This window comes from Halichoerus grypus, chromosome 6 (genome assembly GCF_964656455.1).
Source record: "Halichoerus grypus chromosome 6, mHalGry1.hap1.1, whole genome shotgun sequence".
Lineage (NCBI taxonomy): Eukaryota > Metazoa > Chordata > Mammalia > Carnivora > Phocidae > Halichoerus > Halichoerus grypus.
Genome location: NC_135717.1, coordinates 15510127 through 15529182, shown reverse-complemented (window position 1 = coordinate 15529182; position 19056 = coordinate 15510127). Strand labels below are relative to the sequence as shown.

Below are 19056 nucleotides of genomic sequence, written 5' to 3'. Positions count from 1 at the left end.
AGGGATATTCCCAAGCAGCTGCTGAAACTCCCTTTGTTTCGGGGAAATTCCCTGTCTTCTCCAGCCCAACATGGACTGCCTATTCCCACTTGTTGGCAGGAAAACATGGCGTCTGTGCCTCTGTTGGAGCTGATGAGCTCTGGAACCGGGAACCCTTTCTCTGCCTTCTGGCAGCACTTGGCCTCTTCTGTCTCCCCCTCCCCCTTTCTATTTCCACACCACCTGGGTGTGGCCTGCATAACTGGCTTCTAGACCATCCTCTGGGCCTCAGGCATCATGGCTCCTTCCCTCGCTATAAAGGAGCAAGAAGAGCACCCCCTGGACCTAACACCGCCCACTCCAGATTTCCCCACCAGCGTCTCAGGTAAAAACTGACAATGGGAAGGATCCAGGTGGAACATAATTTAGTATTTAAACTAAGTTAAATTTGTTGGTTTAAGATAGACCTGTCTTTAAAGTTAGCACTAAATGTGAGACTTTTATTCTATCGAGGTTTGCTGAAGGTCAAATAACCTCATGTTATCTCTGTTGCAATTTGTTAGTAAAAAGATGACTAAAATGATGGTTAATTGTCTTATCAAAATTTTCATGGGTAATTGCTTTTAAAGTCTTTGGTAACCTGAAACTAAAGTTTTGCTTGGATGATGAGTGGGATTAAATTCATTGGGCATCTAGGTCTTTTCCAAATAGGATAAAGTGCTAAATCATTGATTACTGAATGTAGGTTTGCACTTTTGACTTCTTATTGCAAAGAAACTAAGGATATTTGAGTCTCTTGGTAAACATGCTTTGTGCTTAATAGATTCATAAAATTGCCGTCTAGGGGCGCCTGGGTGGCTCAGTCGTTAAGCGTCTGCCTTCGGCTCGGGTCATGATCCCGGGGTCCTGGGATCAAGCCCCACATCGGGCTCCCTGCTCCCTGTTCTTCCTCCTAACAGATGTGGGGGCTTCTTCTTCACTCATTTCCCGGGTTAATGGCTATAACTAGCAGGAGGCCTGCTTCTCCCTCTCCCACTCCCCCTGCTTGTGTTCCCTCTCTGGCTGTCTTTCTCTCTGTCAAATATATAAAACCTTTAAAAAAAAAAATTAAAAATTAAAAAAATAAAATAAAATTGCCGTCTAAAAAGTTTGGGTGAAACAGTTCCTAGTTGGTTACTACTTAGTTTTCACTGGAGACTAAGATTTCTAAAAGTGAAAAAATTCTACTAACTGTAAGACTGATGGAAATAAAAGCAACTCTGTATGTGTAAGAAAGATATAAGTGATGTAGGAGAAAGAATTCTTGAGACGTCTTTGGTGCAAAAAGGTGAATTATTACAGCACGGGGACAGGACCCATGGGCAGAAAGAGCTGCAATGGGGTCATGAGGAGTGGCCCATTATATACTTTCAAGTTGGGAGGTGGTTAGGGATAGCGTTAAGTGTCTAAGGAATTTTGGAAGCAAGGTTTCCAGGACCTTGAAGGGGCTAGCTATTGTTGGGAAAAGGTCATTTATTACCGTCTAATAAAACCTTAGTCATGAGACCCTTCAGATATATATCGGTGGGCCATATGCTTGGGGGGTTTAGTGATAAAGGAAATTTCTAAAGGAATTTTTATATGCTAAAGTAGGCTTACAGGATCCTGGGGGTTGGGGGGTCAGGCTAGGATTGTCTTTTGCCCTTAGCAAAGTGTCAATATCAAGGCAGTTGAGTCCCTAGAGAAATGTCACTCTACCTGTTTCAAGGACTTGTCAGCGGGTAGTAAGGAAATTTAATAATTTTTCTTCTGCTTTTGTTTCCCACATCATAAGGAATGGAAATGCATTTTTGTTGAAGGTAAACGAAGGTAATTTTGTCCTAAATGAGACTGGTTGGAAAGAAATGGCTTGGGACAAAATCTGAATGCAAAGTAAAGTTGTAGGTTTGTGATGGGAAACCTTTGGAAAGGAATTTTAGGTGTGGTCAGGATGGACTACGATTGAAATGAATGGATTTTAAAAGTACATTGGTATAAGATTGAAAGTCAGCTTTCTCTCTGTTAAAAGGACAAAGTTTTCTTGAATTGTTGGTCTGCTCTTGATAAGAAAATGTAAATAGTTGTTTTCTCTTTGCCTGCCCAGAAAAACCATTTTCTATGTTTTGCCTTTATCAGGTCTTTGACCATCCCTAATCCTATTTAGGCATGTGCTTTAAAACTTTCTAAGGTTTCAACAAACTTCCCCAAGATTTAAATCAGAACCAAAATCTTGACTAATTAGACTTGTTTGTTTGGTATAAGGTCATTATCACTCGATGTTCTGGCTATTGAATTACATGTCACAGAAATAACTGAGTTTCCCAGTCAATTGCATCATAATGAATTCTCATATCAGATCATTAACAATGTCCATTTCTGAGTTTTTGTCATTTATAATTGTTCTAATTCTCTTGCAAAATGAGTTTCATCTTCAAGGAAGTCCATAAAAAGGACTTTTAGGACAAATACAGGTATTCAGTATCTTTAAGATCAAAACTGAAATGGGTAAGAATTTCCAGAACTAACTAAAAAGCTGCATTCAAATTAAACAAGAATTAGTAACATGGGACTAAATGAACTAAAAGGATGATTATAGTTTTGTGACTCTTGTTTGAAATATTGCTGGTTCTCTAATGTTTACTCTTTCACATTAAGCAAACTTTCTCTTAAGATGTCTATGACTTACAGAAACATGATAAAGTATTCATTTGTGAACATACTGAAGCATTTAACTTTTCTACCTGGACCCTTTGAAATTCAAAAAGGTCTCAGTAAGTATTCCTTCTTCCAATCATAGTCATTTGCATAAGTTCAATAAGAATCTGTTCTCCGTGGGGCGCCTGGGTGGCTCAGTCGTTAAGCGTCTGCCTTCGGCTCAGGTCATGATCCCAGGGTCCTGGGATCGAGTCCCACATCGGGCTCCTTGCTCAGCGGGGAGCCTGCTTCTCCCTCTGCCGCTCCCTGCCACTTTGCCTACTTGTGATTCCTCTCTCTCTCTCTCTGTGTCAAATAAATAAATAAAATCTTTAAAAAAAAAAAAAAAGAATCTGTTCTCCTGGGGAACCTGAGTGGTTCAGATGGTTAAGCATCTGCCTTCAGCTCAGGTCATGATCTCAGGGTCCTGGGATTGAGCCCCTCATCTGGCTCTTCTCTCTCTCTCCCCTGTTCATATTCTCCTTCTCCCTCTGTCTCAAATGAATCAACGACAAAAAAAAAAAAAAAAAAAAAGACTGTTCTCCTTGTAATAGGACACCATTGGAAATATTGGTTATTTTACCAAGGCTTTGACTGGAATGTCATATTTGAGAGAGACATGCATAGATTCAGATACGACCAAACAGCTTTCAGGAACTAAGGTTGACTTTATGAAACCTGGAGCCATAAAGCCCCTTGGAAATGTTGGCCTGATACCTTGCTAAAGAGTTCCCAGCACCTGGTTTACTCACCAGGTGAGTAAAGAATATCACCTCCTGGCAGGTGCAGGAGCCTCAGGATACTTTGGGCACCTTGCAAAGAGGAATTCCCCCTACAAGTATTATAAGGCATGTCTGATGGCAAGTACTTGGCTTGGCTTCTGGTCTGGAGAGCCTACTAAAAGTTCAACCTAGAGATTCCTTATAAAAGTTCCAATAAAGCAGATTCTAAAAGATCTATATGATCATTATTCTTGCTGAACTTATGTAAATAATTAGGCCAAGTTTGTTAAAATTTGACTTGTTTTGCAAACAAATTAGTCTTGACCTGGCTATCTCTGGAAATGAGGGTTATTTTAGAGGGAAAAATTATGTTTCAATAACCCAACTTTGTGGATGTTAAATCCTAGTTTTGATTGTCCTTAGATGTTGTTTGCTTTAGCTAGACAACTTGAGATAAACTTCAAGAGAAATTGCCACAATAGCTCACATATAAGCAGTCTTCTTGCTTGTTATTCTGTGGGGCTAATAACAGGACCCCATGGGCTTATGATTATTTGAACAACTGGGAAATGGGATAGATTCCCCAACAATTGTATAACTCAGCTATCACCTTGACCAACTCTATGTGGCTGGGATGACAAAATTGCTCCTTGAAAGCCAGAGCATACCCCACTCTATGGGGTTAACTATGGACTTGTGGAGATAATGGATGACCCTACTTTCTTTATGATTAGATTGGATGATACACTTGGGGATGCCCTTATCTCTTGAGACAAGTCTTCTCCCACTTGCTAGTGATTCCTTGTAATTAGGATATTATTAATGCTGGACCTCAAACAGAGGTCTTCTTGATGGTATTATGCCTTAGTCATATTTATCCTAAAAGCCACCTCTATTGAGGTACAATGGCAAACAAAGCCTTTAGCCACACATACAATAGTCCTCCTGGTAAAAGGAGCCTCAAAACTCACTATAGGACAGCCCCTGACTATAATGACTTCTCATCAGGCCCAGAGTGTCTTAGAGACCAAAGGCCACCAATAGATGATGGGAGGCCAACTTATTAAATACCAGGTTATGCTTATAGATACGCCTTAAATAATACTTGAAACCTGTCAGACTTTAAACCCAGCTACCCTTATGTCTGGACCTGACCATCATACTTCTATAGAGCATAACTGTTCAGAGGTTATTGATCTTATTTATTCTAGTCAACCAGATTTAAAAGATTCCCCTATTGAAAATGCCGATGACAGTTGGTTTACTGATGGCAATAGTTTCAAAGAAAAGGGAATAAGAAAAGCTGGGTATGCTATGGTGCTCACTCGTGCTTGCAATTGCCAAAGCCTTAAAAATTAATTTATACTGACTCCAAATATGCTTTCCTAGTCCTACATGCCCACAGAGCAATTTTTTTTTTTTAAAAGATTTTATTTATTTGAGGGAGAGAGAATGAGAGAGAGAGAGCGCATGAGAGGGGGGAGGGTCAGAGGGAGAAGCAGACTCCCTGCCGAGCAGGGAGCCCAATGCGGGACTCGATCCCAGGACTCCAGGATCATGACCTGAGCCGAAGGCAGTTGCTTAACCAACTGAGCCACCCAGGTGCCCCCAGAGCAATTTTTTAATAAAGACTTTATTTATTTATTTGTGAGAGAGAGATCACAAGAGAGCACACAAAGCAGGGGGAGCCCCAGGCAGAGGGAGAAGCAGGCTCCCCGCTGAGCAAGGAGCCCCATGAGGGATGATCCCAGGACTCTGGGATCGTGACCTGAGCCGAAGGCAGACGCTTAACCGACTGAGCCACCCAGGCGTCCCCCACGGAGCAATTTGGAAGAAAAGGGGGTTATTATCAAGCCATAACACCCCAGTCAAATATGGGTCTGAAATTATTACTCTTAAGGCTGTACACCTACCTAAGGAAGTAGCTGTAATTCACCTCAAAGGACATCAAAGAATATGACCTTAGAATCTAAAGGAAACAGTTCACTAGACCGTGCAGCCAAGCGGGCAGCACAAAATAAACAAATATTAAGTCTTTTACCAGCCTTAACTCCAATAAAGTCTGTAAGTCCAGTCTATTCAGACCAAGAAATGCACAGGACTGGCTTGTTAATAATGAGGGAAAAATCTTTATACCCAAAAATAACCAATGGAAGGTAATACAGGGTTTACACCAGGCTCCTGATTCGGGTAAAAAAGCCATGGAGGTGGCAAAAACTTTGCTAAGAGAAATTGTCCCTAGATTTGGACTCCCTTGGTCCCTACAAAGTGACAACGGACAGTCTTTTATTACACAAATTCAAAATATGGCCCTCCAAAACTGAATAGCCCTTGATATCTTGACCGCAGTTAAAGGGGCCCAGAATTATATGACTGTGTTCTGAGGGGACCCAATGGCTATGCGGCTCTAACTTGCGGCCATGGCTTCCCCCAGGCGAGATAGGCTGCTGAAGATCACTCTTTAGTAAAATTTATGTAACAACTTCTCATTCCATAGTGATTTCAGTCATTCTCAACAAATTCACATATAGTGATCAAAATTTGAACAAATAACTCTTGGAGGAATTGTTACATATATGTGATACCAATGTTTGGATGAATGGACCCCTGATGATTGCAATAAAATTCTAGTCAGGTGGTAGGTACCAGAAGTTTTAAAATTGTGCAAACCTGTTCCCAGAAATTCCACATCTAGGAATTCAAGAAACAGTCATGAATGTGTAAAGAAATTAGCTATAAAGATGTTCATTTAACAAGTTGTATAAAATAGGGAAAATCAATAAATAACTTAAGTGTCCTACAATATAGAATTATATGTTATGATTCATACACATGATGAAATGTTATACAGCCATTTAAAATATTATGAAAGAATACCTGACATGAAAGTATCTTCACAATATATTAAATGGAAGAGTAGGATATGTTTATATTCTGAGAAAGTTCATACATATTTTAAAGACTTGAATTATGTACACTTAAGTAGTGATGTTACCGACTGGATAGTGATTGCTTCCTTTTTTTTTGTTTTTGCTGTTCATATTTTCCAATTTGTCTAAAATGAACACACTTTTAGTAATTAAGCATACCATGGTGGTTTAAAATAGGTCCACAGATTCTTTGACACTTCTTTCAAAAAGTGGAGCCTAATTTCTGTCCAACATCATGACCCTAAGCTAAAACCACCCTGTTAGCCACTTCTGAATTCTTTACCTCTGGAAACTAAGATAAGTATCTGTTGCTGTAAGCCACTAGGTTTTGGAGTAATTTATTACACAGCAATAGGTAACTAATACACAATTTCTACAGTTACTATATTTAAACTATGAAAGTTTTAGTATCTAAGGTGAGCAAAATCTCGTTAGAACACCTACAGAGTGTTGCTTTAACATGGCTTATGTCTGTCTGGGATTGTGATGAATTGGGAATTGTGTACGAACTGACATTAGCCCTAAGGTCCTTACACTAAGGTCCTTACACTCTAAATCTAATTTTTTCCATTGGATAACTAAGACATACTTATGTGACTGCAGTGCCTTGCACATACCAGACAAAAAAGAATGAACCAATGAATGAATTTTTAACTGTTGATCTAAAAATACAAAATACGGGATGCCTGGGTGGCTCAGTCTGTTAAGTGGCTGCCTTTCGCTCAGGTCATGATCTCAGGGTCCTGGGATCGAGTTCCGCATCGGACTCCCTGCTCAGTGGGGAGCCTGCTTCTCCCTCTCCCTCTGCTTGTGCTCTCTCTGTCAAATAAATAAAATCTTAAAAAAATAAAATAAAAAAAATACAAAATACTATATACACAAGTGGTTAGGTGGTGTTTAAATGAAGTTCTATGGATTTCAAAGGGATGGATATTCACTGTGGGTGAAAGATTCGGAGAGAAAGTGGCACTTAAAATAAGTACAGGTGGAATTTATTTTAGAAAGATTAAAATGATAAAGGGGAAAAGGGCATGCTAAGTAGGACAGCACAGATTCACATGAAGAAGCAGAATCGAATATGGTGAGGACAGGACAGAAGATCTGTGTCAAGTACCAAGTGTGTTTTTGGAAGTTGTGATACAAAATTGAAGAAAATCTAATAGATGATTTCCAGCACAATGTAAGGAATCTAGGCTTTTTATCCTACAGGGTTAGAGCAGTCCTTGAGGGTTTTTTTTAATGTTTAAAATGGTCTTCAGGAAGATTAATCTGGACATGGTATCTCTGAAACACAGCAGGAGAGTAGGAGTAAGGAAAAATCCTGAAGGCCAAGACAGTGGCAATGGAAACATTACTAACAATGTAAGTGCTGTGCTTGCTTCAGCAGCACAAATACTAATCATGTGAGGGCCTATTATATACCAGGCACTAAGAGCTTTACATGTATTATTTTATTTACACCTCACAAGAACTTTTTTTTTTTAAGATTTTATTTATTTGAGAGAGAGAGAACAAGATAGAGAGCACGAGAGGGAAGAGGGTCAGAGGGAGAAGCAGACTCCCTGCTGAGCAGGGAAGCCCGATGTGGGACTCGATCCCAGGACTCCAGGGTCATGACCTGAGCCGAAGGCAGTCGCTCAACCAACTGAGCCCCCCAGGCGCCCGACACCTCACAAGAGCTCTTGAAATAGGTACAGTATTATACCCATTTTATAGATAAGGGACAGATAACTTAAGAGTTTAAGCAGCTTGGGCGCCTGGGTGGCTCAGTTGGTTAAGCGACTGCCTTCGGCTCAGGTCATGATCCTGGAGTCCCTGGATCGAGTCCCACATCGGGCTCCCTGCTCGGCAGGGAGTCTGCTTCTCCCTCTCCCGCTCCCCCCTCTCATGCTCTCTCTCTCATTCTCTCTCTCTCAAATAAATAAATAAAATCTTTAAAAAAAAAAAAAAAAAAAAGAGTTTAAGCAGCTTGCCCAAGTTCATACAGGTGTTTGACTCGTCAAAACCAGGACTCCTACTCTAGCAAACTCTATTCATTCTTCTGAATATAGTAAATGAAGAATATAACACTTGGACTAGAGAGGAAGAAGGGATTGTGTTCTGTAAACTTAAAAATAGTTGCTACTTATTGAGTTCCTCTTATGTGCCATGTGCCAGGCCCTTAACTGTGTGAGATGATTTATATATTTAATCTATAATCCATAATTTGGTACAGTAATCCGGTATCATTCCCATTTTACAAATGAGAAACCAGAAGCGTGGTGTAACTTGAAAGTAGTTATCTCAGAAGTGTGCCGAAAGCCACAGCGATGAATAGTCATAGTGGGGATTAAAATTCAGGTTGCTCCTTCCAGTACACAGCACTCTTCTCTCCTTAGAAGAGCTCACCACTGGGCACAGAGGCCTAACGGAATGCAGGCTGAAGAGAAAGGACAGCCACCATGACACTGACATTGTGTGTATAATTTTTAAGCCCCAATTCAACTCTTGTCTTTGAACGTGGAGTTTGTGGGTGGTTCTGAACAGAATCTTGCATATGATAGAGGAAAACTGTGATGCTGGAAGGAGGGAATGCTTTCGAGTATCTGCTATCCCTGGTGTCCTTTGTAACTAGCTGTATGACCTCTGAAGAGTGACTTGAAGTCCTTTGCCTCAGAATCCCCTCTATAAAATGGGAGATAGCAGCGTCCACCTGAAAGGCTTGTTGTGAGATCAACATTGCAGAGAACCTAGCAAATGTTCAATGTACACTATTACAACGGAAAATATTCCTGTTCTGGCAAATATTAAACTTGCACACCACATCTATGAAATCTTGTACAGATTCCTATCTTCGTTCCCCCCTATTCATCTTGCTTACACATAAGATGAACTTATTTGTTCATTTGCGGACTTGAAACGAGTTACCGTAGCAACTGAAAAAAACAAAACAAAACAAAACCACCAGAAGAGTTCAAATGCCGTTCTTGCTGCTTTTAATTAAAAACCCTAAAAGGGCATACCCACTTGGACACTTGGATGTTACTTAATTAACAATCAGTAAGGAAAAGATACTGAAGCGGTAAACTTAAGCGACGTGGAAAAGAAGTCATGTCGACCAACACGGATTCTCCCCCTTACGACCACAGTTACAGCTGGAGTCAGAGAAAATACTTTTATCAGGGCCTTCGGGTATCCTGCAGAAAACTGACAAAAAAATAAATTATTCTCTTTAGCCCATGCATAGGCACTGGAAGTAAATTCTTCACTTATATTTTTTTAAAAAGATGTTTTCTGCATTTCCTAGCCTCTTCTCCCAACTACAAAATCCAAAAGGTAGCGGTTTACACTATTCTGACTGCAGCCCAGAGAGGAGCTGGGCGTTTAGGGGGTTCAGCTGTGACTCGCCAACGCGGAGCGGCCTCGGAAGGGGGCGACACTGCCCGGCTGCAGACGGCCGACGCGAGAGGCGCGCGGGCGGCCAGGGTGCTCGCGGGGCTTCCCGGGGCTCCGGCCGCTTGCAGCCCGCACGCACCTGCGCTCAGCCGAGCCGAGTGCGCGCCCGGGGCTGCAGCTGCCGCTGGCGCCGCTTCCGCTGGCCGTTGAGGAGCTTCTGCGCGATTTTGCGCTCGTGGCCGCCGGGCACTGGCCAGTTGGTGCGCAGTTCCCGCTCGCGCCGCGTCCGACCCTTGCTGCGCCCGGCCCCGCAGGCCGGGAAGTCGCGCAGGTAGTAGTAATCCAGGCACTCGTAGAGCTCCTCCTCGGAGCTCACGGGCGGCCACCTCTCGGGCGGCTGCGGCCGGAGCTGGGCCTGGGCGCTTAGAAGGAGCGCGTCCATCGCGCCGCGCCCCGGGGCCGCCCGCCCGCGCGCGCGCGCTTCTGGAGGGACCTGCCCCGCGTTTCGATTGGCTCTGCCCGCGGGGGTGGGGCTGACGGGTGACGTCACAGAGCCCGGAAGGAGGCGCACGCCAGGCTCCCGGCACTGCGGTCCCAGGAAGCGTGACGCTTTTCTCTGGCAGCCTGTGCGCTGCTGGCGGGAGAGGGGCGTTTGGCAAAATCCGACTGAACGTTTTGTATCTGTCGGCCCGAACTGGAAAACTACCCAAGTGTCAACAACGGTGAGGGACTGCTTAAAGAACACGGGCCATGCGTTCCTCCGGAGGACTTTTATCGGCAGTCATTTGTTAGGCTGTTTGATGACATGAGAAAGTGCTCAGTAATGATGTAAAGTGAAAAATTCGCTTTGAAGACTATCTCTGGTATTCCAGTAACGTATTTTTAAAACATCTACCTATATAAAAGATCGAAAGGAAGGCCATCAAAGCGCTAAAAGTACTTGTGGCTGGAAAGGCCACACATACATTAGCTCTTTCTCCTTCCCGCCGTCCCCGTTTTTGGTAAGGAGTATGAATGAATGATATTAAGCGAGAGATTATTAAAGGCCTGCTACAGAGCCTGGAACGGCGCGCGACTTCGCATTATTCGCGGGTGCCCAGGTCCTCCGGTCAGGGGACGCCAAACTTGTTAGCTTGGCGCGCCGGCAATTTGGGGTGAGGGCCCGGAGTAGGGAGCGGCGGTGCAGGGGACTTAGCTGTGTCCGGCCCCCGCGGGCTAGCCCGGGGGTGCGAGAGCGATCAGGCCGGGTGACCGCGCCCGAAAAGGCCGGGTCTCCCCCCCTCGCCGAGGCGGCAGCTGCAGCGCAGGGCGGGAGTCTTTGCGCCCCGCGGCACTCCAGGCTCCGCGGCGACTCCCAGGTCTCATTACCTAGTTACTGTCTCTCCAAACGCTGCTCTCAGGGAGTTACTGCGAAGAACGCCTTCGTTTGGGTGAGGTTTAACTAGCCCAGATAATTCTCTTCCCACAAAAATTGCAGCTATCGTCTCGGGGATTTTCTTTTTAATAGATCAAAAATAATTCCCTACTTAAAAAAAAAAAAAAAAAAGGCCTTCCCAGATATTCGATCTTGCTGTTTGTTGCGCGATTTGAGATTTTTTTCTTCGGCGCTGTGAAGACCTCTCCCTGGTGGGGCGTGGCCTACATACCACGCTCTGAGGGCAATTTTGGTGGTTCCTTAAATGAACAAGTCCCGGGAGAGTGTTTTTAATAAAATACCGAAAGGATTTTCTCTTCCACCCACGTCTTACATTTGCTATTGCGAAAAAGAGAAACTAATATTTATCCTTTTACTTTTCTCCGACGCATGATCTTTTTTAAAAAAATCTTTTCAGTTTGTTATGAAAATATTCAGATATCTTAAAAGTCCAAAGAATAGAACAATGAACTCCCATATCCCATCACACGGATTCAACAATTATCAAGATCCTGTCACATTTGCTTTATATATATCCCTTTCTGTTTTCCTCTGCTGCAGACCTAATGTCATTTCACCCCTATATTTCTCCATATACAGCTCTACAAAACTAGACTTACTGCAGTGTTATTTTCACACCTGACAAAATCAACCAGTCCTGTTATTAGCTAATACCCAGTCCAGAACATTTCTCTGATTGTCTAAAAGACATCAGAATACAGTTCAGAATATACATGAAATCTATACATGAAGCTTGCTTGGAAGTCTCATATTCTAGGGCAGTCTCCCTGTCCTTTTCATTTTCCCCTGACATTGACTTGTTGCAGAAACTGGGTCAGTTGTCCTGTAAAATGTCCCACTTCGTGGATTTGTCTGCTTCTTTGTGGTGTCATTTAACTTGTTCCTCTCTCTTCCATATTTCCTATAAATTGAGGTTGGATCTAGAGGCTTGTTTATACTCAGATTCAATTTTGGGGACAAGAAAACTTCCTAGGAAGTAAAGTGTGTTGGCATCACACCAGGATATCCACCATAGTTTATTGTCTCAATTTTAGTGATGTTATGACTTATCAGTGAACTCAGGTGGTAACAGCCTTTCCTTGAAATTGAGGTTCCACATAAACTTTTATCTAATGATTTCATCTATAGTTCATTGCTTTATTTGCTATTATGTTCATTTGCTATTATTTCATTATGGGCTATGAAATGTAATTTTCTAATTCAATCATTCCTTCCACATTTATTTGCTAGAATTCTTTCTTTCATGAACCTAGGCCATTTGGTTACCCTGAAATACATTATGACAAGAAAGGCAAAACAAATGTTTAATTCCCTTTAATTTTTTAAAGTTTGTTTGTTTGTTTGTTTAATCTCTACACCCAATGTGGAGCTCGAACCCATGACCCAGAGATCAAGAGTCACATGCTCTTCCAACTGAGCCAGCCAGGTGCCCCTAATTCCCTTTTAAAGATGGGTTTTCAGGGGCGCCTGGGTGGCTCGGTCATTGGCCGTCTGCCTTCGGCTTGGGTCATGATCCCAGGGTCCTGGGATCAAGCCCCGCATCGGGCTCCCTGCTCGGCGGGGAGCCTGCTTCTCCCTCTCCCACTCCCCCTGCTTGTGTTCCCTCTCTTGCTGTCTCTCTCTCTGTCAAATAAATAAATAAATAAATCTTAAAAAAAAAAAAAAAAGATGGGTTTTCAGGGTTCTGATGGACATGGCTCTTTTTAAAACACAATGTGTTCAATCCATTTCATTCATTTTTATAATTTTTTTAATGCTCAAATTGTTCCATCTTTGGCCAGTGGGAGCTCCTTCATGTAATTCCTATGTTCTATTGGCATTAATCTAGTAGTCTTGGAGAATGCCTTTGTTTTCTGGTAAACCAAGATGTCCATCCAGGCTCATCCTATACATTGTATGCCCCAGACCTGGAATCAGCCATTTCCCCAAGGAGTCCTTGATCTTTTTAGTGTAGAGAATGGATTTAGACACAACAATCTTAAGGCTATGTATTATGTTTCTTGGTCTTTACAAAAGCCCTGTGAAATATTACTGTCCCAATTTTCCAGATGAGGAAACAGTTTAACAAGTTCCCCAAGGTTATATAACAGAGCTGGGGGCGCCTGGGTGGCTCAGTCGTTAAACGTCTGCCTTCGGCTCAGGTCATGATCCCAGGGTCCTGGGATCGAGCCCCACATCGGGCTCCCTGCTCGGCGGGAAACCTGCTTCTCCCTCTCCCACTCCCCCTGCTTGTGTTCCCTCTCTTGCTGTGTCTCTCTGTGTCAAATAAATAAATAAAATCCTAAAAAAAAAAAAAAAAGAAGCAGAGCCAGGCTAAGAGTGAGATCTTCTGATCCCTAGGTAATTGTCTCTTCCATATTACTATGCCTCTTCATATAAACTCCTTAGTTGTTGGTTCACAGATTCCTAAACATTCCTGCCCTCCTTGCTTCTGAGATGATATTTAAAAGCAGGTGCCACCATCTGTCTTGCTCTCTTGCCCCAGAACTCTGAATTGATTCTGATGATATCATTGCAGTAAGATTTTAAAGTGGACTTTGTACCTTATTTAGTGGTTTGACTCCAGATCCAGGGGATTAAACAACTAACAATCATACTCCAGGAGCAGACTTTAATTCTTCATGTTAGCATAACCATGCACACACAGTTTATAAAGCTCTATCTCATCACTTTCTAAAGAATTATGGCAACTACCTCATAAGGTAGTGGAAAGAAAAATGGAGATTCAGCCCAGTCATTTGCAAACTCAGAGGTGACTACAGCTTATATTCAACACTTCTTTCTCTTCCCCATTTATTCATGCATTTGCATTACTTGTGGATTTTTCTAGCTCCCCTATAAGATTAGAAACACCTTTGCCCCCACCCCTGTCTCCAGCTCACAGTAGGTATAAAATATATGCCTATTAAATAAATACATATATGTATGTATAAACAACCAAAACCATTAAAAACTGTTAATGAAAGTGAGTGAAATTTAAATAATTTAAACCTCATTCATTCATTCAAAATATATTTACTAAACGTGTATCATGTGCTAGATATTGTTTTAGACTTTTAGGATAAAGTTCCCTGCTCTCATGCATTTTATTCTAGAAGAGGCAGACCATAAAAAATATGTAATATATGATCTCTCAGTGATAAGTGCAATTAAGAAATATGCAGCATGAAAATGTCATGAATGTGATATTTTAGACACAGAAGTTCTTTTTGAGGAGGTGGTATTGGAGCAAAGGGCAAAATGAAGACACCAAAAGTGACACGAGCAATTAGTAGCCTAGGAAGTGCCAAACTCTTGTTCCCACACAAGACATTAAAACAAACGAACAAATAAACCAAAACCAAAAAAAAAAAAAAAAAAAAAAAAAAACCACCCAGAAACTGGCTAAAATAATCCTGTAGGAGTTCTGGTAAACAGTTAAAATAAATACCCAATCAAGAAAAAAAATCACATTCAAAACAGTAGGAGATTTTATACTGTTTTTACTTGTTCTTGCCTCACACCTTTCATGGCATAGCAATGGTCTTGGCCAGAAAGAGGCAGCAGCCCAGTCCCCAATTCCCTCCTTCAAACCAGAGAGAGCAGAGCAGAGCTTACTTGCTTTTTTTTTTTTTAAGATTTTATTTATTTATTTGATGGAGAGACAGAGACAGCGAGAGAGGGAACACAAGCAGGGGGAGTGGGAGAGGGAGAAGCAGGCTTCCCGCTGAGCAGGAAGCCTGATGTGGGGCTTGATCTCAGGACCCTGGGATTATGACCTGAGCCGAAGGCAGACGCTTAATGACTGAACCACCAAGGCGCCCTGAGCAGATCTTACTTGTAACAGTCTAACCTGCCTGGGGACTGAAGGACTTGTATCTGCTTTGTCTAACCCAAAGCTCAGGTGGAAAAGTGGTGGGCACTGCTCAAGAAAGCTGCAGACAGACTACAGACCTACAGATGCCTGAGGGAAGAGATTATCTAGAGCCCCGAGAAGCTGGGTGAGACTGTGGAAAATTAAGACATTCAAAAGTAGCCATGTATACGGGGGAATTAGTAAAGCCACACAAGCTGAGGGAAGACATCTACTCAGAAGGGACCTCAAGCTGATCTCAAGGTCTAGAGAAGAGCCAGATAACTAGAGAAGGAATGCTTGAGTGCAATACCAGTCTGCAAAGACTAGGAGAGATGGGTTCTTTCTAATGCCCAATTTTCAACACCAACAGAATTACAAGACATGCAAAGAAACAGGAAAACATGACCCATTTAAAGGAAGAAAATAAACTGGCAGAAACTATCCCTGAAAAAGCACAGCATCAGACTTACTAGATAAAGATTTAAAAAAAAAAAACTATCTTTAAATACCCCGAAAGAGCTAAATAAAAACACAAAAAGCTAAAGGAAATCATGAATATTATATGTGAACAAAATGAGAATATCAAAAAGGGGTAGGAATTATAAAAAGGAACTAAAAAAATCTTGAGCTAAAAAATACAATAACAATTTAAAATTAATTAGAGGGGCTCAACAGCAGATGTTGAGCAGGCAAAGAATCAGTGAACTTGAAGATAGGACATATGGAATTATCCAATCTGAGGAGAGAAATGAAGAATTGTGAACAGAGCTAAAGGAACATGTGGGGTATCATCAAACGGATGAATATATGCATTATGGGAGTTCCAGAAGGAGACATGAGGAAGAAAGAGGCAGAGATTATTTGAAGAAATAATGACCAAGAACTTCACAAATTTGAGGAAATATATGGGTCTACAAGTCCAAGAAGCTCAGTGACTCCAAATAGGATTAAACCCAAAGAGACTACACCAAAACAAATTATAATCAAACTATCAAAAGAGAAGACAAAGCAGTGAGAGAAAAGTGATTCATCATGTGCAAGAGATCCTCAATAAAATTTGCAGCCTGGGCACATGGCTGGCTCAGTCAGTGGAGCATGAGACTCTTGATCTTGGGGTTGTGGGTTCAAGCCCCACATTGGGTGTAGAGATTACTTTAAAATCTTTTTAAAAATTTGCAGCCAATTTATCAGCAAGAACTTTGGAGGCCCAAAAGGAGTGGAATTAAATATTTAAAGTGCTCTAAGAAAAAAAACCTGTCAACTGAGAACTCCATACCCAGCAAAAATGAGGGAGAAAATAAGACATTTCCAGATGAATAAAAGCTAAGGGACCTGTCTTCCAATAAATGCTACAGAGAGCCCTATAGGTTACAGTGAAAGCATTCTAGACAGTAACTTGTAGCCATATAAAGATTTAAAGATCTCTGTGAATGGTAAATACATGGGCAAATATAAAAACCAGTATTGTTATAATTTTGGTTTGTAACTCAACTTTTTATATTCTACAGGATTTAAGAGACAAGTGCATGGGGATAATTATAAATCTATGTCAATGGGTATATGATACATAAAGATATAATTTGTGATATCAATAACAGATAGTGTTAGTTGTATCCAGAGCAGTTTTTGGTTGTATGTGATTGAAGTCAAGTTGGTATCAATTTGAAATAGATTGTTATAACTTTGATATGCAATCCCCATGGTAACCACAAAGAAAATATTTATAGAATACAAAAGGAAAGGAGAAGGGAATCAAAAGTGTCACTACAAAAAAATTAAACATAAAGGAAAGCCATAATAAAGGAGATGAGGAACAAAAAAAGCCATAATATGTGTAATTTTCTATAATACATACAAAAACAAATAACAAAATGATAAAAGTAAATACTTCCCTTTCAGCAATTACTTTAAACATAAATGGACAAAACTCCCTAATCAAAAGAAAAAGATTGGCAAAATAGATTTTTTAAAGATTTTATTTATTTATTTGAGACAGAGAGAACACGAGGGAGAAGCAGGCTCCCTGCTGAGCAGGGAGCCCGATCCCAGGACCCCAAGATCATGACCTGAGCCGAAGGCAGACGCTTAACCAACTGAGCCACACAGGTGCCCCAGCAGAATAGTTTTTTTTTTTTTTTAATGAGCCAACTATATCCTATATTTTATTTTATTCTTGAGTTTAAATGCATTTTATTTTTAGACAACGTACATGACTTTTTTTTTCTTGAAAACAGTGCCTCCACTCCAAATAAATCAAAGTCAAGTTAATGAAGAGTTTAAGATGACATCAGATGTCTAAGTCCTGGTGTTGTGTGGATGAAGAGCAGCAGCCAGTTATGACAACAAGTGATACATCCAAAGCAATAGCCAAATTAGTTGACATTTTTCCATTTCTAAACCATTCTTAAAGAAAATCATACGTAGAGTCACACCATCCTCACAATAGTCCAGCAGAGCAACCATTCCATCTGGATTCATGTTTTCACCAATAAAGAACTGGTAGTTTTTGAAATTAGCAAGGATGTGCTTGATTTATTCTGCAGCCCATCATAAAAGTTTTTAGTCTTTTTGGTCTTCGTTCTTAAAGTTTGCCTTTGATTGACTTCATGTAATCTTTTATGTACTTCTATCTTTAAAATATTTTTTTTATTTAAGAGAGAGAGCAAGACCAGGGAGGAGGGGCAGAGGGAGAGGGAGAAGCAGGCTCCCTGCAGATGCCCCCCAAGATACTCATTTTAGATCTAAGGACACAAATAGGTTGAAAATGAAAGGATGGAAAAAGAGACCAGAAGAGAGGAACCTGGGTGGCTCAGTCAGTTAAGTGTCTGCCTTCTGCTCAGGTCATGATCCCAGGACCCTGGGATTGAGCCCCATGTCAGGCTCTCTGCCCAGAGGGGAGTCTGCTTCTCCCTCTCCCTCTGCCTCTCTCACCAGCTTGTGCTCTCTCTATTTCTTAAATAAATAAATAAAATCTTTTTTTAAATGGTAACCAGAAGAGAGCTGGGGTAGTTATACTAATATCAGACAAAAAAGACTTTAAGTCAGTAATTGTTGCAAGTGACAAAGAAGGACATTTATATTGATAAAAGGATAAATTCACAAGAAGATAGAATAATTGTAAACATACATGTATAAAATACTAGATATCCAAAGTATATGAAGCAAACAATGATAGAGTTGAAGGAGAAATAAACAGCTTTACAATAATAGCTGGACATATCAATACCCACTTGCAATGGATAGAACAACCAGAAAAAAGATCAATAAGAAAATAGAAGACTTGGGGTGCCTCAGCTGGTTAAGGATCTAACTCTTGATTTCAGCTCAGGTCTTCATCTCAGGGTTGTGAGTTCAAGCCCTGCACTGGACTCCACACTGGGCATGGAGTCTACTCAAAAAAAAAAGAGACTTGTACAACAATGTAAACCAATTAAACCTAACAGACATGTATAGAACAGTTGAACCAACAACAGCAGAATACACATTTTTCTCAAATGCCCATGGAACATTCTCCAGGATAGACCATATGTTAGACCACAAAACAAGTCTTAATTGAAATCATACATAATTTCTTTTCTGATTACAGTGGAATGATGCTAGAAAATAATAACAGAGGGAAGATTGGAAAATCCACAAATATGTTGAAATTAACTATAAACTCTTAAACAACTGATGGATCAAAGAAAAAAAATCAGAAGGGAAATTAGAAAACACCTTGAGAAAAATGAAAACAGAATAACAATATACCAAAACTTAAGGGATGCAGAAAAAGTAGTGCTAAGGGAGGAAATTTATGGCTGTAAACATATACATGAAATAAGAAAGGACTCAAATCAACAACCTAACTTTACATTGTAAAGAACCAGAAAAAGGAGAGCAAATTATACCCCAAGCTAGCAGAAGGAAATGTTAGAGATTAGAGTGGATATAAATAAAAAAGAGAATAGAAAAACGATAGAGAAAATAAGCCAAACCAAAGGTTGGTTCTTGGGAAAAGATCAACAAAGTGGACAAACATTTAGCTAGATTGACTAAGAAAAAAAAGAGGAGACTCAAACTACTAAAATC

General features: G+C 40.9%; 1 protein-coding gene and 1 long non-coding RNA gene across 3 annotated transcripts; one reads left to right on the top strand and one right to left on the bottom strand.

Moving 5' to 3' along the window:
* Positions 1-272: 272 nt before the first annotated feature.
* LOC118550337 (uncharacterized) lies at positions 273-17530 on the top strand. Its single transcript, XR_004924500.2, has 2 exons — positions 273-364; positions 17223-17530. It is a non-coding gene; the product is annotated as an uncharacterized LOC118550337 (long non-coding RNA).
* On the bottom strand, positions 9291-10222 carry NUPR2 (nuclear protein 2, transcriptional regulator). 2 transcript variants are annotated; one of them, XM_036115294.2, is made up of 2 exons: positions 9858-10222; positions 9291-9519 (listed from the first exon to the last, which is right to left on the bottom strand). In XM_036115294.2, the coding sequence occupies exon 1, from the start codon at positions 10158-10160 to the stop codon at positions 9864-9866; it is 297 nt and encodes a 98-aa protein (XP_035971187.1). In that variant the 5' UTR covers positions 10161-10222; the 3' UTR covers positions 9291-9519; positions 9858-9863. The 2 variants fall into 2 exon arrangements, with proteins under 2 accessions (XP_035971187.1, XP_035971186.1); XM_036115293.2 differs by having other exon boundaries at positions 9291-9529; positions 9858-10220.
* Positions 17531-19056: the final 1526 nt, after the last annotated feature.